Source organism: Enoplosus armatus, chromosome 16 (assembly GCF_043641665.1).
Source record: "Enoplosus armatus isolate fEnoArm2 chromosome 16, fEnoArm2.hap1, whole genome shotgun sequence".
In the NCBI taxonomy this organism is placed as follows: domain Eukaryota; kingdom Metazoa; phylum Chordata; class Actinopteri; order Centrarchiformes; family Enoplosidae; genus Enoplosus; species Enoplosus armatus.
In genome coordinates, this window is record NC_092195.1 from 17,906,663 (window position 1) to 17,929,745 (window position 23,083).

At 41.2% G+C, this 23,083-nt stretch overlaps 1 protein-coding gene across 1 annotated transcript in view; it reads left to right on the top strand.

Moving 5' to 3' along the window:
* Positions 1 to 794: 794 nt before the first annotated feature.
* pkhd1l1.1 (PKHD1 like 1, tandem duplicate 1) overlaps positions 795 to 23,083 on the top strand; it is a 40,465-nt gene continuing 18,176 nt past the window's right edge. The window contains exons 1-41 of the mRNA XM_070922180.1: positions 795 to 849; positions 988 to 1,065; positions 1,507 to 1,651; positions 1,750 to 1,858; positions 1,973 to 2,030; positions 2,119 to 2,212; positions 2,525 to 2,578; positions 2,783 to 2,856; positions 3,492 to 3,534; positions 3,649 to 3,719; positions 3,812 to 3,922; positions 5,202 to 5,294; positions 6,265 to 6,530; positions 6,690 to 6,781; positions 6,906 to 7,065; positions 7,990 to 8,125; positions 8,333 to 8,476; positions 8,653 to 8,807; positions 8,930 to 9,109; positions 9,206 to 9,355; positions 9,581 to 9,705; positions 9,793 to 9,956; positions 10,070 to 10,239; positions 11,642 to 11,774; positions 12,098 to 12,252; positions 12,979 to 13,101; positions 13,441 to 13,546; positions 13,715 to 13,822; positions 13,918 to 14,073; positions 14,268 to 14,389; positions 14,526 to 14,658; positions 15,452 to 15,644; positions 16,040 to 16,182; positions 16,461 to 16,565; positions 16,892 to 17,074; positions 17,625 to 17,798; positions 18,033 to 18,238; positions 19,194 to 20,166; positions 20,719 to 20,967; positions 21,182 to 21,331; positions 22,350 to 22,524. Coding sequence (XP_070778281.1) covers positions 795 to 849; positions 988 to 1,065; positions 1,507 to 1,651; positions 1,750 to 1,858; positions 1,973 to 2,030; positions 2,119 to 2,212; positions 2,525 to 2,578; positions 2,783 to 2,856; positions 3,492 to 3,534; positions 3,649 to 3,719; positions 3,812 to 3,922; positions 5,202 to 5,294; positions 6,265 to 6,530; positions 6,690 to 6,781; positions 6,906 to 7,065; positions 7,990 to 8,125; positions 8,333 to 8,476; positions 8,653 to 8,807; positions 8,930 to 9,109; positions 9,206 to 9,355; positions 9,581 to 9,705; positions 9,793 to 9,956; positions 10,070 to 10,239; positions 11,642 to 11,774; positions 12,098 to 12,252; positions 12,979 to 13,101; positions 13,441 to 13,546; positions 13,715 to 13,822; positions 13,918 to 14,073; positions 14,268 to 14,389; positions 14,526 to 14,658; positions 15,452 to 15,644; positions 16,040 to 16,182; positions 16,461 to 16,565; positions 16,892 to 17,074; positions 17,625 to 17,798; positions 18,033 to 18,238; positions 19,194 to 20,166; positions 20,719 to 20,967; positions 21,182 to 21,331; positions 22,350 to 22,524 — 6,314 coding nt within the window. The remainder of the gene's footprint in view (positions 850 to 987; positions 1,066 to 1,506; positions 1,652 to 1,749; positions 1,859 to 1,972; positions 2,031 to 2,118; positions 2,213 to 2,524; positions 2,579 to 2,782; positions 2,857 to 3,491; positions 3,535 to 3,648; positions 3,720 to 3,811; positions 3,923 to 5,201; positions 5,295 to 6,264; positions 6,531 to 6,689; positions 6,782 to 6,905; positions 7,066 to 7,989; positions 8,126 to 8,332; positions 8,477 to 8,652; positions 8,808 to 8,929; positions 9,110 to 9,205; positions 9,356 to 9,580; positions 9,706 to 9,792; positions 9,957 to 10,069; positions 10,240 to 11,641; positions 11,775 to 12,097; positions 12,253 to 12,978; positions 13,102 to 13,440; positions 13,547 to 13,714; positions 13,823 to 13,917; positions 14,074 to 14,267; positions 14,390 to 14,525; positions 14,659 to 15,451; positions 15,645 to 16,039; positions 16,183 to 16,460; positions 16,566 to 16,891; positions 17,075 to 17,624; positions 17,799 to 18,032; positions 18,239 to 19,193; positions 20,167 to 20,718; positions 20,968 to 21,181; positions 21,332 to 22,349; positions 22,525 to 23,083) is intronic.

Here is a 23,083-nt window from a genome sequence, read left to right on the forward strand (position 1 = left end):
GTAACCGAGTATTTGTACAGTGTGGTATTAGTACTTTGAGTTTTTTTTATAGTTTCTCTACTTCCTCTTCACTTCCATCAAAGTCTTGATATAGTTTCCCGCCCATGTGTCTGTTACTCATCATTTGGCTTCACTCTCTGACAGGAAATGGACCAATCCGTGCGGTCTGATTTCAGCAACACATAATTAGACTTAGAGATTAACCGCGGGGACACCAGGACGGGTCGCTCTCACCAGCCTCCTCCTCCCGGGCTCAGGTGAGAGGCGGATCACCGGGCCGCCTCATAAGGAGTCAGTGCGCTTTGCTGAGCAGGCAGTGTGTCTCTGAACACCTGAGGCATTCAACAGGTACACAACAGGTGAGCTTTATCCATTTTTAAATCACAATCATACAGCTGTGTTATTATTTTTCATTAGTTTTCTTGTGATTGTTACAGATTTTACTCAATTGAATCAGTAAATTTACATAATAACCATGTAGGGATTTAGTCTATCTACTCAAAAGTGACTCTTTTTTTCTTGGTTTACTTGTCACTCTTCATGGTATCTGGATTTTAAATGATTTTTCTTCAGATCACTTTGTTATAATGACAAATTATTATTATTTATTTATCAAATCAGCCTGAAATACGGTCAATTCTGCCTTGTGTGGACTTTCTTATGACCTTTCCAGGCGGCACTCTGAAGTAGCACTTTTAGTGATGAATGTTTTACCGTTTCCCAACATGTAGACCCTCCGTCAGACCACAGCAGCCTGCAGGTGAGTCCGCAGGGAAATCTGGGATATCTCCGGGATGGGGTCCCCGCTGAAGCCGGCGGCTCTCCTCCTCTCACTCTGGTGCTGCTGCAGTAAGTAGCCAGTTACTAATCAACGTTGTGTTGTTTTAAATGCGTAAATGTCCTAATCAGTCATTAGTGCTCAGGGGGGTAACAGATCTCTCATGCTGTTTTATATATATATATAAATATATAATATATATATTTCAGGTGCTCAGCGCGTTGACTACATCTCTCCACGTCGAGGAAGCGCCAATGGAGCAACACGACTCACTATATCAGGAGACGGTGAGACATTCAGTCCTCAGACAGGACAGGTTACACTTTTGTTCATGGCGACGTTTAAAATGATGAGACTCATTTTATCTTCAAGAATAATAATGTTTTATAATTTATAAACGGATTATGGCACATACATGAAATATACATTGATGATCAAAAAAGTAATCAAAGAATCTTGTCTGTGCTGTAGTCACCATATTATTATATTGTTTAGCCCCAGAGACGAAGTTTGAAACAGAAGCTGCAGTTTTGCAGGATTGTTTGTTTCTAACTCCTAATCCCAAACTTATGGGAAGTTTCACCTGTTTCCATGATGTCAAACGATTTCCTTCAGTGGGACTCATCCTGTCTGCTTGTTGCCGCCTTTAGCCAGAAAAAAAAAAACACTTTCCATTTATTGTTTTAAAAGTGATTATTTCGCTTTGTTTTTATTTTTTTTCCCTCCAGGTTTTGCTCAGGAGCAACAGTTCCAGCTGAATCCAAAAGACGACACGTTTGGCAACCGTGTGACCCTGGTGTCAGACGCCCTGTCAGTCCCCTGTGACGTGGAGAGAGACTCAACACACAGCAGCCAGATCATGTGTTACACCAGGTAGCCTGTAGGCCAAAGGGAGCTCTGTTGAATATACACGTTTTATTTGTAAAAAGTCACTCCATGCACATGACCATCTGAAATGTTGTCCATCACAGAGCCATGCCGTCCGGTCACTATGTGGTCCGTGTCAGTGTGGACGGTGTTCCCATCCCTGACGGCAATATATGCAGAGGCGTGTACAAATCACACCAATGCAGCATCTTTGTGAGTTTGCAGCTAAACAACACCGACGCCTTCATTTACAAGTTAATTGATAATCAAGCGTTTGGATTTTGTCTTGCTGGTTTCTAACAGTCTTCTTACTGTGACTCTCCTCAGACCGTCTGGTATCGCACGCCTACCATCACCTCTCTGAGTCCAGTCAGTGGCCCCCCAGGTACAGTGTTTACGCTTCACAGCATGTGGTTGATGCTGCTGAGTCCCAGTCTCAACTTTATATTAAACCCAGTTCAAAATCACTGCAGGCTCCTTGGTGACACTGCAAGGACGGATCTTCACTGATGTGTATGGCAGCAACACTGACAAGAGCTCCAATGGCCTCAACGTGAGATTTCTGAGGTAAAAGAATATAATAAAGCATAGAGGTACTCTCAAAATATTCAGCACCCAAGCATTTCTGACTGCTATATGATGATATCCTGTCAATATCCTATAAAAGAAGGCAGACTGACCCACTGATATAGGCTAAAGAAAGTAGTGTGACAGAAAACTGTGTTTATTTGCATTGAAAACAGTTGAAATGACTCAAACCACTGAAATGTATTCCCTTGTTTTAATAAACTTAGTTAGACTGAGGATTACAGAAGAGCTGTATTTGTTTGTTAACTGCCTATTTCTTTTAAACATTAAAATGTAACTTGTTCCTTGCAGGTCCTACATGGGAGGGATGCCATGCGAGCTGCTCAAACCGGAGTCAGATGAACTGTAAGTTTGTCTAGATGTCGACTGTTTAAATCATCACAGCAAAGTGCACTTTAGGCAATAAACGTGTCAAGTTCAGATGTGTCTCACAGCTGCAGAGAAATCTTATGAGAAATCTAAAGTTACGTTAAATTAAACTAATATAATACTAATAAAAGTTATTTGTTTTTTTGTAATGTATTAAAAGCTTTTCAAATATTTCTAAAGATATAGCCTACAACTGAATTCTGAATCTTCGTATTGGGGACACATGAGCTGCAAAATGACGGGGACGTATGTTGGTAAGCTGGTTTAAGCTGCTTTTAATATATATACAGTGCTTAACAAATTTATTAGACCACCACCCAGTGTAAAGTGTTTGCCACCGCTGCCCTAAATGAACAGTATTGCTGATTACCAAAATATATATTTTGTTTCTGTAATGGTTAATCCACCAGTATGTGCAAGCTCTTTAATCAAAATGATATCTTTAATGCTAAAATATAGTTATTGTTGTTATCCATGAATTCTCAAAGTTACTGTTTTACAAAAAAAAGCAGAAAAAAATAGTAAAGCACATCATTATTTTTTGATTGAGATGCCAAATTACAGTTATTTACTTGCATTCCTGAACAGAAACATTTGTTTTGTGTTTGCAAGAATGCAAGCTGTTATCAGGGCCAAAGGAGGTCGTACAGAATATTAAGATTTTTGGTTAATATATGTGAATAAGGACTATTTAGTTGTTCCAGTTTGTTATTTGCCTAATAAATAACAATACAAAGTTTTTGACAGATTTCTAAAACATTTGTGTTTTTTCGTTTTTATGACAGGTGGTCTAATACATTTGTTAAGCACTGTATATATTTTTAAATAATTGATTAGTTTTGAAACAACACAAACCTGTCCTTTAATAATTATGTTTTGTTTCCAACAGGGCATCACAACTTGAGTTACATTCTTGATAATGACTTTGGAAGGTAAAGCATTTTGCATTTCTTCCGTTCAACCTTTAGATAAACTGTTTTAATCAACAGCAGTGTTAATGTATGAGCTACTGTAATAATATTAATGAATGTCTTTAAAATCTTTAGGAGCTTAGCGGAGAAGAAACTGTACAGGGTTTCAGCTTTGGGCAAGCTCTCCATGTTTCAGACCTTTGCAGGTACGTCAGACAGAAAGACATTTGTATTCAAGTAGCTCCTCTGTAGTATTTCTTCTTCTCACAGTGAAACGTTTGTTATGTCTCGTGTCCAGAGGTGACAGGAGTCTCCCCATCTCAGGGAAGTGTCATGGGTGGAACCCTGTTGACCGTCCACGGCCGCTTCTTCGACCAAACCGATCTCCCGGCACGTGTTCTCGTTGGAGGTAATCACCACCGTCGCGCTCACCGGCCACAGCCAGTCTCCATGACAACTTTGCTGATGTTGTTTTCACGCAGTACAAAGTGTTCGGCACGAATAGATGAACGTGTTGCGCCGCCACAAAAGAAAACTCTTTACATTGTTGGGGCCTCAAGTCATGCGATGGTGATAATCCTTTTCAACACAACAGAATGTGCACATACTTCAAGACCCAACAAACAAAAGAAAACCACAGAGTTGTCGCACGATAGAGGAAAGAATCCTCCCGAAAGCTTCCAGACACAACAGACCGTGACAAAAGTCAGCTGGTGTCTTTCAGTCTTTTAACATGCTTTTGACTTTTAGTTACAGTACACGTTTGACAGTAGAGAGAGTCACATTGTTGAATCAGCGCAATCATTAAGCAAGCATCAGAAATAAACCACTATTCTTCCACATTGTCACATTATGAAGATGACGATGATGAACTTTGATTAATTGAAGGGTTTAACAGACACCAGAAGTTAAAATAAACCAGACACAGAATGCAGAAACAGTACATAAAGTCCAAAATTAAGTATACCTATTTGTATAGTTTATCTAATCAGATTTTTCCTGTCTACATTCACATATTACTGATAAAGCATGTGTAACTGTAACCAACCAGAGAAATCAAAGTATTATAAAGACTAATTAGATAGTCCATCTTGCCTTTAGGTCCATGCTTTAAAAGTTTGATCATCTGCACACCAGAATATTTTACCTCTTACCTCTTAAAGCAAAGCAATGTCTACTTCTGATTCTTGTCACTGGTTGCATACGTCGGCTGCTTGTGACCAAAGACAGTTCTCTTTTCTATTTATTTTATTTTTTCGTGGCCTGGAGAGGTCAAATATATCAAATAATTCACTTTATGAGTATTTTGTGCTGTTAAATGTCTCTTCTGGTCAATCTGGTCAATTTTCTGGAAACCACTGACAAAATGAAGCACTGAAAAACAAAAGTGAACGGTACAAAGTGTATTATAAAACTAATTATCACAAATAAGTGATGGAATGTGGAAATTGAAACCAAGGTGCATAAACATGCTTTTATTTTGAGTACATTTAAAGAAATATATCACCCTGAAACACTTCAGGGTTCAGACAAAGTGTCATATTGTTTCAGCTGACAGGGAGGTGAGCAGATAATGAGTAGATTCCCACTTAACTATTACATGAAGCCTGTGCTGTGGTGGATTTGTGTCAGTGGAAAGTTATTGTGTGCTAAGACGACGTGCTTTAAATGGCTTGATCCGTCTTCAGGCCTGCCTTGTGAAATCCAGAGTGTGTCCGATGACAGAATTATGTGCAGGACTGCCAAACACGAGATGAACAACAACACGACGGTCTACCCAGGTGAGAACACACCTCCTCTTCTTCTCTCCTTTTGTCTTTTGATGTGATGCAACCAACGCTTATCTTGATCCATCCCGTGGCTTTATTTTGTGCTGTGTCACTGTCTGAGCAACGCATTAACGTCAGTTAAGACATGTTGATCACAGGAAGAATGTGAAACATCTGAGCTGCTAGCTGTCGTCTTCAAGATGATGATCTTATCTCATCACTTGTCACAGTTCATCAAGACTCGTTGACTTTGATGTGCTGTGTTCTGTAGCGAGATCATCTGTTACCTGACCGTGACGAAAGCACATATTTCTGATCATACAAAAGACTTCTCATCTGATGCCAACAGTAAATACGGACACCGATTTGTGATTTCTGCAACCATTTTTTGTTAAACTAAATGAACTTGCTTGAAACCAAACAATAAGACCAAGAGCCCTTAATATAATCTAAAGAGTTAGATGAGTTCTCCTGGGTGTCTCATGTGATTCAAGGGTATTTATTTATTTTGTATACAGCATGCAAAAGAGCTTGCAGTAACGTTGGTTTCTGCCAACAATGTTTCATTGTTAGACCGTTTGGCTTCAGCTGAAAATAATTTTAATAAAATTTGATTTGATTTTGTTTGGTATTTTAATATATATTAATATACCGTGTAGAGAGTGCCTCACTGTTCGCCACCCAGATGTTGAATAGTCATTTCTGACTAGAGATGCAACTAATGATTATTTTTATATCGATTACTCTGCTGATTATTTTCTCTATTGATCGATAGCTTTGTCTGTAAAATGTCAGAAATTGCCTGGTGACGCATTCACAAAATTATTTAATTTACTATCATATATGTCAAAAAAAAGTTCTCCCATTTGAGCAGCTAGAACCGGTGAATGTTTAATTTTACCATGGATTGACTCATTGATTTTGATTGAGTTCTGCTCTAATTTGGATGCACCACCATTTATTTCCATTTTATTAAACCCAGGTGGAAGAGGCTTGAAGATGGAGGTGTGGAACAACACAAGACCCCGGTACCTGACTGACATTCGCAACTACAATGACAACACCACCGGATACTGGACACAGTGGATCGACTCCATGCCGCACCCCTTTGCTTTTGAATTGAATACTTTCTCCTCACGATCCAGAGGCTTCTTAGTCCCTCCAGCCAGCGGCAACTACACAATTTACCTCCAATGTGACGACCGATGTGAACTCTACCTCAGCAGCTCCAGCCGCCCAGAAGACAAGGTATGAATAGAGGATTTAGTTCATCTGAGTGTACAAAATCAAATTAAATCACGCCATGTTTCCATTGGAAACAATCAAAGATTACCTGAGAAATCTTGCACACATTTTCATACACTTCCAGCCTGTAACATGTTTTTTTTTTCACAACCTCCACTTCAGGTGAAAGTTGCGCACCAGCCATATTTTGTCTCAGATATCACTAAACTGGAATCTCAAAAGTCTGAAGTACTGGCTCTAGAGAAAGGAAAACCGTAAGTACATGGCTCTAATTAGCTCTTGAAAACAAATGATTAATTCACAGTACACCGTATTCCTTGTAGCTGTGAACTTTGTTTCCCTTGAAAATAATTTAAAAGGTTTTTTTTCTTTCTGTAGCTACTACATGGAAGTTCTGCATCAAGAATATGGCGGTCGAGCCGGCTTCAACCTCGCCTTGTTCCAGGAGGAGAGTTCCTTTACAGAAGACCAGACGAACGATGCTGTCAATGAGGTTCAGAATATCGTGGCTGAATACGACGTGTTCGATGAGGAACAGGTATGTAGCTGCTAACCTGTAGCTTTGTTCCGTTAAACACAGCACATCCCAGATCATAGTCACCCCCCCTTAAAGGAATGGTTTTGGGAAATACGCTCTTTCTTGCCGAGAGTTAGATGAGAAGATCGATGCCACTCTTATCTGTATGCTAGATATGAAGCTACAGCCAGGAGACTGTCAGCATAGTTCAGCATTAAGACTGGGGAAATAGCTAGGTGGCTCTGTCTGAGGAAGTCACTGCTCCCGGCCAAGAAATAGTCCAGCATGTAACTCCCCATAAAACCACAACTTGCCTGTTCTATATTTCAGTTTTTGTGTATATTAAACAAACGATATATAATGAAGTGAGCTTCAGAGGTGGTGGTACTGTTGGACTGTTTCCAGTCTTTATGCTAAGCTAACGTGGGCTCCTGGCTCCAGCTTCATAGTTAACATACAGATATTAAAGTGGTATTGATCTGTGAATAAGCATATTTCCAACTGTATTTTACACCTCTCTATCCGGTTTGTCATTAATAATTAATCCACTGAAATTAAATCATATGCTCTTTTTCAACACGTTTAAAAGCAGCTAATGACAGATTAGCATGCTCTAATAAGTTACAGCTTTTTCTATCCTTCTTTCTGGGTGTTTCTAGCTTTCTAGCTCAGTTTTTGGGGTCAGAGATACCAATGTGTTTTAAGCAAAGGATGCAGCTTTCTCGACAGGAAAAGTTAGTGTTTTCCTGCTGTTACAATGCTAGCATTATTGCTAGCGCTATTGTTTTCTCCACCTTCATATTTAACTCACATCTGCTCTCCAGGGTTTGTTAAAAGTCATTTTGGAGAAAGTAGGAAGTCACTAAATGAGGTGGAAGTAAATGTAGCAGGTTGTAAAAGAATTACTGTCGATCCTCTGTCCACCTCTCTCTCACCGTTGCCCAGGTGGTAACCTTTGAATCCTGGCCCAGCAATGTCGCCGGAGTCAAAGAGGTCCAGAAGGTTACCGTCAGCAGCAGCTGTGCCAGCCATCTTTGTGCGAGCACCTTCTTCAGCCTGGGCTATGGAGACGCAAACACTGGTAATGTGTTTTAAAGTATAATGACTGCATACACGTTTGTTCATGATCCTTGAAATCATTTGGTACATTTGTATCTTGTACATTAATTATCTTAATGTGGCATGACTGCATACATTTTAGCATTGGTAGCCACAGAAGGAAAACCCTAAACTGCAGTATATAGCAGCCATTAAGTTTGTTCATGAGCTTTGTCTTTTTCTTCTTTAGGACCAATCGCTGTCAGCGCCTCACCAGACGTGATGGAAGCGGCCTTGAACAACCTTTGGTCCATCAAACCCGACACAGTCCAGGTCACCAAACAGAGCGACAGTCAAGGATCTCACTTCACAGTCTCATTCAATTCTGACAGAGGTATGAAGAGCGTGTTGAAGTGTGTCGTTGTTGTCCTTCATTCACATTCAAAGTGACTTCAGAATCAACTTTAAACTACTTTCTCCTATATGGCGTCTGGATACCTGATTGTATCTGTGATTTTAGCCGCCAAAGTGCAATAAATAAATTAATCACCTGTCTTTTTTTGACTGCAGGGGATTTCAAACCTCTTCACTATGAGGTTTTTGGCTCCGACACCAACGTCACTGTTGCTGAGGTTACGAAGGGGAGAAGCAACATGGAGACCTTCACTCTGCTCTGGGGAGGAATCCCTACAAAGCCCATCGCCTTCAACGCAACTGAGTCTGAGGTCTGTTGTGTAAAAATGCTGAAACCCGAAGTCTCTCTGTCTCTCTTTGTGCGCAGATACAGTATCTACGGTGTTGAATAGTAGAAACAATACTAACATCCGGCTTGTGTGATTGTGAACAGGTGCAGTCGGCCCTGGAGGACGTGATGAAAGCCGAGTGTCCCGGTGAGATTGTGACGACCGAAGGGACCGATGTGAAATACTTCAATGACTTTGAAAATGACAACTCTCAGGTCAGTGGGGACAAAAAAAAAACACACACATGTTTGTGCAGTGCAGAAAAGAAATGTGAAATGAGAAATGTGACTAACACTCGTACGTTAATGTTCATACCTTGAAAATACTAACAAATCTTTGGAGAGCTTCTCACAGTTTGTCTGATTTCTTGCGCTCGCCAGTTCAATAGTGCTGAGAAAGGGACTCCAGTGAAAAACTCTGCTTTCTGTGGCCTGTGGTCGCTGAAGAACGCCGAGGTTCTTTTCAAGGACAGTTACACCAAAGAGTCTGGTGGCACCTACAAACCAGTTTCATTGGACAACCATCCCACGGTAAAACACACCACTGCTTTGTTCAGTGTTGTTCATTTTGTACAGCTGGTTAGATTAGCACAGAATTTACATGTAAATGGACAAATGGATGCAAGCAAGAAAGTAGTTAGTAAACGTACCACAACATGCTGGTTTGGACCCGATGTGTGATTAAATCTTTGCTCCTACTGTCTATAAAATGTTGATTGAACTATTTTGAAACATTTTCTATTTATTTTCTTCCAGCTTTGCTTTGCGTACAAGGGGATGTTGAAGGATGAAGTTGGAATGAAGTTCACTTACCGCAACAGCCAAGGCCAAACCAAGACAGAGACTGCAACGATCGACACTCTCTTCACTAAGAGCCACAGGTCAGTGAAAACCATAAAGTGATTTTTCAGATATATGCAAACTTCTCAGCAAAAGTGCAGCATATAAATGTTATTCTTTCTTGACAGATGGAGTTACAAATGCATGGACTTGCAGAGTTCCCTGCAGACAGAATATATTGGAAGTAAATACAGTTTGCTGGAGTTTTACCTCTACAAAGACGTCTCAGGCGCAGATTTCTATGTGGATGCCGTTCACATCGGAAGGAGACCCACCACAAGTGATGAAAATGGTACAATATGATAGTAGTTGATTTTTGGGAGCAGTTCCTGTGCAGATGACAAATACCAAAACTTAGATGTTTATTTTAAGTTTATTTCATTCCTGCGCATTGTTTTCTTACAGCTGTTCCCCACAAGAGGAGGCCTCCACCTTTTGAGCGCTCTGGTCATTCCTTCCAGGTGATCGCTGTCAACAAAGACGCATCAACTGCTTCACGGATCAGCTACGAAATCAAAGCCACACCAATAGAATGTGCCTTTGGGTTCCCGTTGCTACGAGTTGGCTTCCTGCAGGTAACTGATTGACTGAATTTATTTAACAATGTCACATTAAAGATCTCGATCGATAGTTTTTCACCTGCGTATTCCGTGTTTGTGCAGCAGTGTAGACTGCAGGAAAACACAGATGCACTGTCCATCCAGTTCAGGTTCATTTTGTTATTTAGAGCCAGGAAACACAGATTTGGAGCCCAGAGTGAAGCTGAAGTGAAGTAAGGAATGGCAGCTACCTGTCAGTTAATCACACACTCCCCAAAACATAAACCGCCCTCCTTGGGCCTCAATATTTTCTTAATGGGACAGTATTTTTCAAGACACGCTGTAAAGAAAGTGTTTTTAGCTGCTGAGATCCTAACTTCTTGAGTTATGTAAATGAGGAAAGATTTACTTCAGTACAGTCAGGGTCTGTTGCAGCGACAGTCTGGACTCTCTAATCTGCCCAGTTTGTGTTTCTTGTGAAATAAAATCAACACGAGTCTTTCTGCTGTGATGCAACTGTACTAACTGTACTCAGAACATGGACAGCTCCAACAAAAAAGACAATACAAGCATATACCAATCTATCTTATACAACAGATCCCGATAACGTTTCTTTGAAACAGCAAAGAGGAGGACTTTCCACAAGGAAAACCAGATGCCCCATTGAAAGGAACAGTGTTGCTTCAGCAGTGTGACTCATAAAAACAGAGGAAATGTTCTGTAGCCCACGGCCATGTGATATAACTTACAGCACGGAGAGGCGCCACAATGATCCTGTATGTGTCTCATGCCTCGACATGCTGTGCAGTCGTCATTTGCCTAACAGATTACAGTGGAAGCCGCGGCAGGCTACTGTGCAAAGACTGGCACGAACAAGTGTGACTGCAGGGTGTAGTGTCTGTTTTAACATTTGTTTCAATTAAATCTGACAGTTGATCTGACATGAATCCATTGTTACCTCATCCTGCAGTGTTTGTAATGATTTTAAAACCCTTTTCCCTCTGCAGGTGAGGTTTTTTTTATGTGTGTATCCAAAAACAGGAGTTGTTTTCTTAACTAAGCTGATGTTTATTTTTATAGGGATATAAGTATATGGCAGGGGCCGGTGCCATGTACTGTACCACAATATTTATAGTATTTTATAAGCAATGCTGCTTTTATAAAAATACACAAAACTCAATAAGAAAATACATATAAAACTTCTGAAAACACAAATAATGACTGATTACTCTTTAAAGGAGTTCCACATATTGATCCCCAAACAGAGAAAGACGTCTGTCTAACTACATCAAGGATATCATTTTGTTTCAGTCTTGACATACAGGCATGGTGGTATGTTAAAAGTGACACATGCTATTTAGGGTTTTGAGAAGATGCTTGTGTATTAGAAAAATGGCCAAATCCAAAGCCAAATTCTCTCTCCACTTGTATTTCATAGATGTCCAACAGCAGCGAGGACGTGGCTGAGTTCAGGGAGGGAGAGGCCACCGTCACCATCACTCGCCCTCACAGAGCCAGCCCTCCTCTGAACGGCACCTTTGATTTGGAGATTTATGGAGGCCGAGCTGAAGGTAGGTCAGACGGACAAGTGTAGTATTTGCATTGGAACAACTCTAACTGTCCAGGCTGAATGCACGTTGTTGCACAAGTAGAATCTAATCTTTACACTGAGAAATCAAACACTGTCCATCAACACAGAAGAAGAAGTATCTGTCATGTCTCTCAAGTTTAAAATAATCACATTATGAATATATATGTATAAAATACATTATTAATTAGCAATAGCTTCAGTCATTCTTTGTGTGTGCTTCCCACCTGTAAGTAAACGCGTTGTTTTGAATGTTGCATCGTTGTCATCGTCAGCACTCTTAACACAACCTGTGCTTGTTCTCAGGTCTGTCGGTGGACATCGGCGAGGAGGACCTGAAGTACGCTTTGCAGGGAATCGCAGGGATCGGTCAGGTCAGCGTCGCAAAGCAGGGAAGCTGCAGACGTCCCAAGTGGAGAGTCGAGTGGCTCACTAAACCCGGAGACCAGCCTCTGATCCAGGTCAGACTCCACGTCTTTATTTGAACATTAGTTTATTGATTTTTGTTTTGTTTTGTTTATAATATCTTTTTTATAATATGTATTTATAATATATGTGTGTTTACATATGAATATATGTTCTTGACACTTTCTATCAAGACCATCATTTAGTAACTTCTTCAAACTTAATTTCTTCTCATAAAACGAGACAGTTTGACAGTCTTCACCTTCCATTTTGTAAAACCAGACATGCCCAATATTTCCTTGATTCCTTCAAGATATAATTTCAAGGTTTTTATGATTTCTAATTAATCTTGAAAATGTCTATTATTGTCAGCTGATTGGTGCTGCTTAGCTCTGTTTATTTTTTATGTCTCTCATTTTACCCATTTCATTCATATTTATACGTATTTTATTTGAATAATTCTTGTTTTTTAAATGACTGTCCACTGTACAGGCCGACGGCTCCTTGACCTCACATCTGTTTAACTTCTGTTGTCTGGGTTTATGATATTTGTACAAGTAAAAAATTACTAAACTAATAGCAATAGTAACAGTAGTACTGCGGTAGCTACAGCAGCAGTAGTAATAGTGCAAGTACTAGCAGTAATAGAGTAACTAGGATGTTGGTAGTAGTTTTATTAGCAGTATTTACTCGTACTGAATGTCCATTAAAGACATTAAAGTTTCTACAGGTAAAAAGAGTCCAGCAGCTTTAGTCCTGATTGTGATTTATTCTCATTGCAGGTTGACGACTCGTCGGTTGTCGGCAAAAACGTCGTTGTTTCAGTCCATGAGAGGAAAAAGGGAGGACTGTTGATGCGAAGCCTGACAGGAGACTTCCTCCGTGTCTGGGAAACCAAACCACAGGTACAACCTGTGATTCAACCTGTGCCTCGGGCACATCTGGTGTTGGGTTTCACCATTACCAGTCAGTCAAATGTCTGCTTTGGACACTACTTATTACTTTGTGTGTTTGCATACTATAAATCCTGTAGAGCAAGTCCTATTTTAGTCTGCAGTCTCGGATTTGATTCTTGTGTTTGCATGCTGTTAAATAACGGCTTTGTATTGAAGTGACTGACAGCTACACTGACAGCTACACTGACAGCTACACTGACAGTGATTAGTCCAACCCAGCGTGTTATTTCTATTTCTATATCTTAAACTCGACATTTTTGATTAGAAGTCTTGTGATGCTGTTTGCAGGTGGAGGTTTACATCAATGGCATCCCCTCAAAGTGTTCTGGTGACTGTGGGTTTGAATGGTCCGAGGACACGACTCCAGTTGTGACTGGAATCAGCCCATCTCAAGGTGTCCTTCAGAAATATTGTTTGTTCATTCAACATGAAGCATTGTTGGTTATTGATTGACTTTTTTAAAGCGTGATATATGCAACCAATTTCCTTTCAAAACAAACAGTTCAAAATCAGTAGGCTTTGGTGGAAGGAACAAATCGTAAAATATTCCGAACCTTTTCAGGATCTAATGGCCTTGGGACTCTTCTGACTGTGACTGGGACTGGCTTCAGTCGTGAAAACGCCTCCATCACTGTGGGAAAGGCCAGGTGCCATGTTGAAGAGGTCACTGGTAAGTGAACGAGGCTGTAGACTGTATCTTATGTTAAAATGAATCAGCTGTTTATTATCTAGTGAACGGGGGTTTTACCAGATTTTGTATTTCAGCTACCACTCAGGTGTGCAGGCTGGGCAGCGCCAGTGCTGGTACCTACCCCGTGTTGGTCAGCTTCCCCTCTCTGGGTAACGCAGGCGGCGACATGCTCCACTTCACCTACCAGCTCATTGTTTCCTCTTTCTCCCCGCTCTCTGGAAGCGTGGCAGGTAAGACATTACTCACAACACTGAACTAAGTAACCCAGTTTATCTTATTATTTATCAAAAAATCAAAAGCAGAATCACTTCCTCTATAATACCTTAAAGAACCTTAAAACACATACAGTGATTAAATTCTGGCTCTAATTTATTTTATTTATTTATTTTAAGTGTAACCATTATCTTCTTTATTCTTTTCCCAGGAGGCACACTGCTGACGGTGAGAGGCTTCGGCTTCAAGCAGAACACCACGGTTACTGTCGGCAGTGAGGAGTGCGCAGTGGTTCATGCCAGTGACACTGAGCTGAAGTGCAGAACGCCAGCAGTAAGTGTACAGACTGTATCTGTTATGCATCTCACTAATTTTGATATTGAAATGATTGAGTGATTGACGTTTTACTACATCTTACTTATTACTTATTACTTATTAATTAATTAAGTGTTTGTATCACTTATTTCAGGGGACTGCAGGATCACAGACCGTCACAGTGATGGTGGGAAACATGAGTCAGACAACCGGCAGCTCCTTCACCTACGATAACAGCCTCACATCCCAGATCTCAGGCCTGAGTCCCCACACTACCACTGTGATTGGTGAGTAGAGGGTCTTTAATATTTCCGCCTTTATGAATTGTATCCACGCATTTAGGATCATTATAAAGCGTTACTGAGACGGGTAAACCCAGAGGAGTGCTTGGATTATGTTCTTATATGTGTATAGCTGAATGGAGTTTAATGGGGAAGAAGGGTTTTGTCCTTAAAGGTCAATAGAAATATTATCTGTCCAGTGAATGCAACAGACCCATTATATAGTCTGTTCATGAAAAGAAAAGGATGGGTTGTTTATTCATTGAGTTTCAATGCCACGCCTCATAACATTCACAAACTTCTCGGTTATCTATTGGCGTAGTACAGGCTAACAGGCTACTAATAGTCAACATCAGGGCTCTCCCTGTGAATGTTGGGGTAACTGAGGTTACATTGTGTGAATTTGTGATCATAGATCACCTGAGATGCCTGTCTGACGGCTGATGCTGTATGTGTCTGAACGGAAGAGGAATAGCATGATGTTGTTATTTGGGCTTTACAGTTCAGCATCATCTGGAGCGTGCAGAGACCTTTTGTTACCGCTGTCACCTCATTAGTTTTGCTCTTGTGTCACGTAATGTTGACTTGCAGGTTTTTTCTGTTTGTTTAAACCTTGAGAATCTGAGCTGAAGAGACCGACATGTCATCCCATGTAATTATAGTGAACAGTACAGAAGCATCCACACAACAAGAATACATGTTAATCTGCAGGACAATACTTTTTTAAAAATAGAGAGGAATCAACCGGGTGACAAGTGCTAATTATCTTCCCTTCCCTTTTTTGACTTCTTTTGTGTAGGACATCGAGTTCTCACCATCCAGGGTTCAAACCTGGGAGGCCAAGACAACGACAGCGTCGTGTTTGTAGGCAGGAAGGAGTGCGTCACCGTGCAGTGGACCGCGACGACCATCACCTGCCGGCTCCCTGTGCTGCCGCCTGGCATGTACAAGGTGGATGTACAGGTTGGAAACAATGGCTACCCCCAGACAAGGTACAGCTGAGTGATTTGGAAATACTCTCACGGGCATCAGTCCATCTGTTACACAACAAATGAAAGAGTGCTGATAGTGTTTTGAATTTTTTCAGAGCTTTTGTTGCACATTGTTTAAGAGTTAGATGTAAGAGTAGATGTTTATCAAAAAAAAATCATATTGTACAAAATGTCCCCACTCAGAAAACATAACAAATGGCTACATGCACACACAAAAAGGATATTTACACGAGACATTTCAATATTCCTTTTTACTTATACTTATTTCTTTTCATATTACAACTAATGATTCACCTTACGGATACGGATATCACATCCTCAGTTTTGCTCACAAGCCAGAAAAGATGCTTCATTTGGGACTTAATTGGACTCTTTTCTGCTTTTTCGTTTCATAGCAACGGTGTGAACGCCACCATTGAATACATCCTGGAGATCCACAGCATCTCCCCACTGTTTGGCTCCTTAATGGGAGGAACCAGACTAACTGTTTCTGGATCTGGTTTCAGCAACAACACCTCTGACAACAAAGTCTCCGTCGGTAAGCAACACGAGGCCCAGCTATTTCAAATAGACTTATTAGCACTGCAATAATCTCTACCTACAATCTACTAAAAATTGTCAGCACACAATTAGATTTTGTCAGTGGAGTTGAACATCAAAATAATAGTTGAGGGGAAACCTCGTAGGGCTACTAGCTGGTGGTGATCGACTGTGATGTAACTACATGCAAATGTGGAAAAGCAGCACTACAATGCAACTGCTTCAGGTTTCATATATGATTTCACACTTGTTTTGTGTTGGTTTGTGGTGTGACAGGAGAAACCGAGTGTGAAGTGAAGGCCGCCTCGGAGAATGAGCTGCAGTGTGTTGTGCAGTCGGAGGAGAAGACCCACGTCGTCACCAACCAGGGCTCCCACCGCAGTAGGTTTATGTTTCGATCCTTTTTGCAGGTGTCAAACTAAATCTGAGTAGGCTAAAATAGAGTACAACAAAAAGAGGATTAATTTACTAGAAACTGCCGCAAGCAAGGAAGCTGTCACCTGTGGATTAAGTGTGACTGAAGCCAGAAACTGTTTCAAAACCAGTTTGACCTCCATTTTTCCATAATTAGCCATCTTTAGAATAGGAAGGTATTTGAATTACATGTTACGTAACCTCAATGAAATATCTCCTGTTAATCTGTCTGTTAATGTGTATATTGCATGAATACATTTTAGTCTAACTTTACATTTGTCTGTGTGTTCCAGGTTATGGACAAGGCTATGCATGGAGTCCGGCCTCACTGACGGTGTTTGTTGGAGACACAGTAACGTGGCGCTGGGAGGCTCCAGCCCCCAGAGTCATGTACCGGGTCTTCAGTGTTTCCAGTCCAAGTGGCACCACCTACGAAGGGGGACCATTCAACAGTGGAGAGACCAAGACAACCAAAGGTAGAATACTGAGTCAGTCTCATTTACTATGAGACAAACTCTTTTCCCTGATTGAGCTTCTCTCAAATTATAAGAAAAATCCACCCTTAAATTGTTTTTACGCACATCAGTTTGTGATGTTCATTGCTTGAGAAGTGTTATTTTGTTATGCAGGTTTGTGTCTGTGTGTTCTTTCTTCACACACTGCACAAATATAATAATGTACAGTTAAGATGCACATGTGCTCAGTTGTAGATTTATTGCCTGAATGGAGAGAAAAACAGAAATGGTAATAACCCTAAAGCTAGAATTGTGGCTAATACTTTCTTGCATCGCATTATGGTCCATGTTCATCCTTTTCTTAGTGGAATAAAATTGCTACCTTTTCCTCTTCAACTGAATTTTTCCTTTTAGTGTCTGCGATGTTGTGATAAATAAGATATGTGTCTCATGCGATGTGTTACACCTTGCATCATGCAAGAGAGACAAAAACACACCATGTCCAGGAGTCCTTGAAGATTTGATGTCACATATTTACAAGCTCTCCCTCTCGCTCTCTTGCTGCCCTCAGGCTTTTTTGGCTACCGCTTCACTGCCCCCGGTGTGTATTACTACAGCAGTGGCTACATAGATGATGCCAACGTCAGGCTGCTGCAGGGAGTCGTGAAAGTGGAGCCTCGGGAGGAGAAGAGCAGCGAGGTCTCTGTCAGTGTGGGAGGCATGGAGGCCAGACAGGTGACAGGAGGTAAATGTATAGATGTGGATGAGATGCTGTCAGCCAGCAGCTCCATCCTCAGTAAAAATCATACCAGAGGACTTTTTAATCATTTATATTATTAGACATTAATAAGAGAAAATAAATCAAGTCAGATCAGGTGAATAAAGTTTATCTTGGACAGGACAAAAACTCAACAACTCAGATCCAAGTCAAAATAAAAACAGTTCCAAGTTTGCTGGATTAAAACTGTCTCCCCTTCAGGTTCACGTCGCTCCTCCAGAGAAGCCCAACAGTGCGTCGCCTCTCCTCAGTGCCAACAGACCAACAAGACTTCAGACAGCATTTCCTTCAGCGCCTCCGCCTGCTCCAGCCCCACAGTCCACTCCATCTCCCCCAACCAGGGATCGTACCACCAGCTCATCCACATTCAGGGCACAGGCTTCAGCGACACCGCCTGCGCTAATGAGGTTAGCAGCGTTTTTATAATAATGACGATAAACTTTGAGCTGCCAACATTAGTTGATTCATTATTTTAATTAATCAAAAGCTATTTTGATAATCAGTTAAGTCATTTTTCAAGCAAAAAGTTAAAAAAAAATGGATTTTAACATTTTCCATTTTTCTTGTTCTTACAAGATAATAAATTGAATACTTTTGGGTTTTGGCTAAACAAAGACATTTAATGAGGTCATCACATATTGTGATGGACATTTTTCACAGTTTTCTAATGTTTTATAGACCAAACGATAATCGGCAGATTAATTCTAACCCTTCACTGAGATATTGTGCTGGAGAGCACATACAATAGTGTTCAGTGCAGCAAAACTATAATGATTTATTTGTTTTGTTTTTGTTGTTGTTTTTGTTCTGTTCTGTTTTTTTTCTTTCTCTTTGTTTTGCAAACATTGACACTTCATATCAGTAACTTTTCCAAAAGTCTTCAGCTTAAATAAAAAGTAAACGTTCAGCTTTTAAAACTAAGAAAACTATTTGAACGGCTCGATGTAGATCAGTACGTCTGTATTTGACAACAATACAACTGACAATGACAATAGGATAATTAGACTAAAAAGTAAAGAAATCAATCAAATTGCACAATACAGCAATATATATTCAGTTATATATTCAGTTATTAAAACACTATTTGTAATTGATGTAAACAAACACACTTCGCCACACATACTTAAACCCTTCTTTACATTTCACTCACAGTTTATAACGTATAAAATATGCAGAGTGTACTTTTGTTAAAGCTGCCCAGTTAATCCGTCACCAGTCAGTGTGTTTTTCCAGATTCTGCAGATCCTTTATCATCGTTGTCGGCATCCAAAACTGAACAAAGACTTCAGTCATCTTGTGAAATGAAGTGAATCCTCGTACAGATCTTGTCGTGACTCTCACCGGTGTCTCTGTGTCCTGTAGGTGACAGTGGGAGATCAGCCCTGTCAGGTGATCAACAGCTCTGACTCTGAGATCAACTGCCGTCTCAGCTACAACGGCGAACTTCCCATCGGTGTCGCTCACCTCGTGGCCGTCAGAGTCAACAACCTCGGCAGCGCCATCATCGCTGTGCCAAACGAGCTCGGCCGCCGCTTTGTGGTTCTGCCTGTGGTCAATTCGGTCTCGCCTCCTATCGGCAGCCCCACCGGCCACACCCGGCTCCTCATCCACGGCTCTGGCTTCTCTGAGGGACGAGTGACTGTAGCCGGCATGCCGTGCTCTGTTGTGTCGCTCAATTACACTTGTATCGTCTGTGACACCTCTCCCTCTGAGCCTCACACCGGGGATGTCGTCTTCTACCTGGGCAGGATCCAAAGCTCCTGTCATTCAAACTGCTCCTTCACGTACTCTTCTTCCACGACTCCCGCCGTCACCAGTATTTCCCCCGACAGCATCAGCGATCTGACCACCGTCACCATCTCTGGCTCAGGGTTTGGCAGCAGGGTGGATGACGTGGCAGTGTTTGCCAGCACCACGGAGCTGGAAGTCACCGCCGTGACTGATGGCAACATCTCGCTGAGAGTGAACGCTCTGCCTGCGGGCGACCACCCGGTCAAAGTGATCGTGAGAAGTAAAGGCCTTGCATCCGGTCCCGTCACCCTGAGCAGCCGTGCCCAAGCCGTCCTCAGCCCCGATGTGGGCAGCCTGGCAGGAGGAACCTCTCTCGTCTTCACAGGAAACGGCTTCGCTCCGGGGAACACCAGCGTGATGGTCGGTGGCCAACCCTGCGAGATTCAGGAGGCGATGCCGGGTCGGCTTCGCTGCCTGACGGCTCCTCGCGGCGAGGGGCTGGTGACCGTCAACATCCAGGTCTTTTCGGTGCAGTATCCTCCTCTCAACTTCACCTACTCTGCAGCCCACACTCCTGTCGTCAGCTCCATCAGCCCCACCACTGGTAATTATGGTCCTCTACGTCCTGTAGTCATAGTAACACTACCCCTTATCAAGCAGCAGCCTGAGTTCTGGTCAGGAGGAGAGTTTGTTACCTTATTGAGGATGGCATTTGTTCGATTCCTTAATCAACCTTGAAAAACAATACTTTCTTTCAAAGCCTCACCATTAAATTTGTGTGAACCATTTTACAACCAATATCACTCTGACAACAGCTACAGGAGTGTATACAGAACAAAGATCAATCTGTGAGAAAAGAAAAGTACATTTTACCATGTTTATGCCTCTGTATATTCGGTTCAGTATCACTTAGACTAATTCTTACATTTTGATAGTAAACTCCAAAGAGTAGTCTTTCTGAAGAGACCAGGATCATGAGTGTAATCTAAAGGCTTCAAGAACACCAATTGTTTTATTTTGGATATGTTATTCTCAGCTTTGTGCACAAAAATGGGGGTGCTTGTTTTTAAAATAAGTATTTTTCCACCATAATCCATCCAGTCCTGTGTAATCTTCCTCTCGTCACCTCGTCTTCCTCTCTGTCTGTTTCCCACAGGGCCGAGCGGTGCAGCCGTCACACTGACAGGTTCAGGATTCGGCAACGACTCTCAGCATGTCTCCGTCGCCATAAACCACGTCCCCTGCAACGTGTCCGCGGTCTCCGACACGCAGGTTCAGTGCACTGCAGGAGACAACCCGGGGGGGGCGTACCGGGTCGTGCTGCATCACCAGGTCAAAGGTCACGCCCAGTCAGACGTCACGTTCACGTATGAGCTGACTCTGAGCAGCGTGCAGCCCAACGAGGGTAAGCAGAGACTAAACAGTTTTCACATTATGAACATGTATAAAACAATATGTTTGACTGGTGCTTTTGTGGTTCCTTCTATATTCTTTCTTTCTATATTTATCTTCTTCCTTGTATTCTTTGTTTTCTTTGCTGCTGTTATGCCTCACTATTCAACTTTCATACATTATCAACAACAACAGAACAAGTTCTTTCTCCCTCGCCCGTGATTCAGGCAGTTTTGGTGGCGGTGCTCTGCTGTCGGTGCAGGGTTCAGGGTTTGACCCGCACAACTCCACTGTGATGATCTGCGGGGAGGAGTGTGAAGTTCACAGAGAAATGTCGACATCGAGCCGCCTGTACTGCCAGTCTCCATTCAACAACGGTACGTTTAGATTCGTTTATTTCACCAGGATGATCTACTGAGCTCAAACAAACAATGAATAAAAGGAGACGTTTAAAACATGTTGGTACAGTCTGCTGATCAAATGTACTGGTGTCCAGATTTCAAATGATGGGTGATGGTTGTCTTAAAATAATTTGAATTACAAAAAGACTGATTTTGTAATGTTCTTTATTGTTCAAACTGAATCATTTATTATTTAGACAGAAAAGAAATGTGGTCTTATAATATAAGAAATTATTATACATCCAAACAGGCTTTAATTAGACAACAATCAACAAGAAAAGCGCAGTACTATGTTAGAAACATCCCCAACGGTGTAATTTCCACAGGTGATGTCACTTTTTAAAATCCTGTATTTGTCCCTCCAGTTTCAAAAGTTTCAGTTTGATTTACTCACTAAAATCTCTCTAAACAGTTTCCATTCGGACAGTGCTGCTCTCCTAATTATCTTTCCTTAAGTCTCAGGTGTCTATCAAGGATCTCAATCTCAACACAACAGGTTATTACATTAGCAACAGAGAGCTTTATATAATATTTCCAATGTATTTGTTTATTGTAATACTGCCATTATTATAATGGGAGGCACGATGACCAATTTCATCATGATTTCTGAAACCAAACTTTGTACATCCCTGTACAAACCTTCTACAAACAACAACAACGCAGGGGCTGCTCCTCATATTTTCCATATTTCTAATTCAAAATGTCACAGGGTTAAAGGGTTAAAGGCTTTTTCTATGGAAAGAATGTGTTCCTGCTAGTTTCTGATATATTTGGTTCCAGACTCATTATAAGAAACCGGTTCCGTCTAAGTTGAACTTTAAATGCACTAAAATGAGACAGACTTCTGTCTACGAGGAATGTTCTCAGCCTTTCATCGCACGACAAAATGACAGGCATGTCAGATAAGACAATAACTTCTTAGGCTGCTTGTTCCTTCTTGATTCTTCATGTCCTTCTGTCGTTGTCTGCACGTGGGCGTCCTGTCTGCTCTCAGGCACTCAGGCAGAGGTGAGCTGCGTGGTTGCTGTCTTGAACCCGCTGGACTCCGTCAACATATCAAACGGCTTCACCTACAAATCTCAGCTGACTCCGGTGATCGCCGACGTTTCTCCGCGCAGAGGGGGAACCGCTGGAGGCACCCGGCTCACAATCACCGGCTCCGGTTTCAGGTGCAGTACAGGAGGAGACTCCGGCGTGTACAGATGACACAATGGAGAGTCACACCCAGATCATGGACCACTGGTTGGGAATTAAGTGCTCAATTTACAACAAAACAATTGCTTCTGTTTCATGGGACGTCTTTGACATTTTGTTACATTTGGCGGGAAGTGATTTCCAAAACTTAAACAATATATGGATCTAATTTTTGTTAATACAATTCCTTTTATTTATTATTATTATTATTTTACACGACAAAGAATATTAGTATTTCCACATGTAGTCATTATCAACACATAGAGCCAAGAATAAAGATTCAATGTACAGTTTTATATACACACCCTGAACTGACACAACTGTACAACACATTATAATGAACAGTGTGTGCATTATAACATATACATTATATGCATACATATATATAGTTTGAATAGTTATTATATCGAGATACCACAGAAAGACATAAATGATACAATAACATAATGTACTTCTACACAGTAATGTACCATACTGCATTATATTATAGTACAGTATAGTATATAGAGTATATAGTATATATTATAGTATATT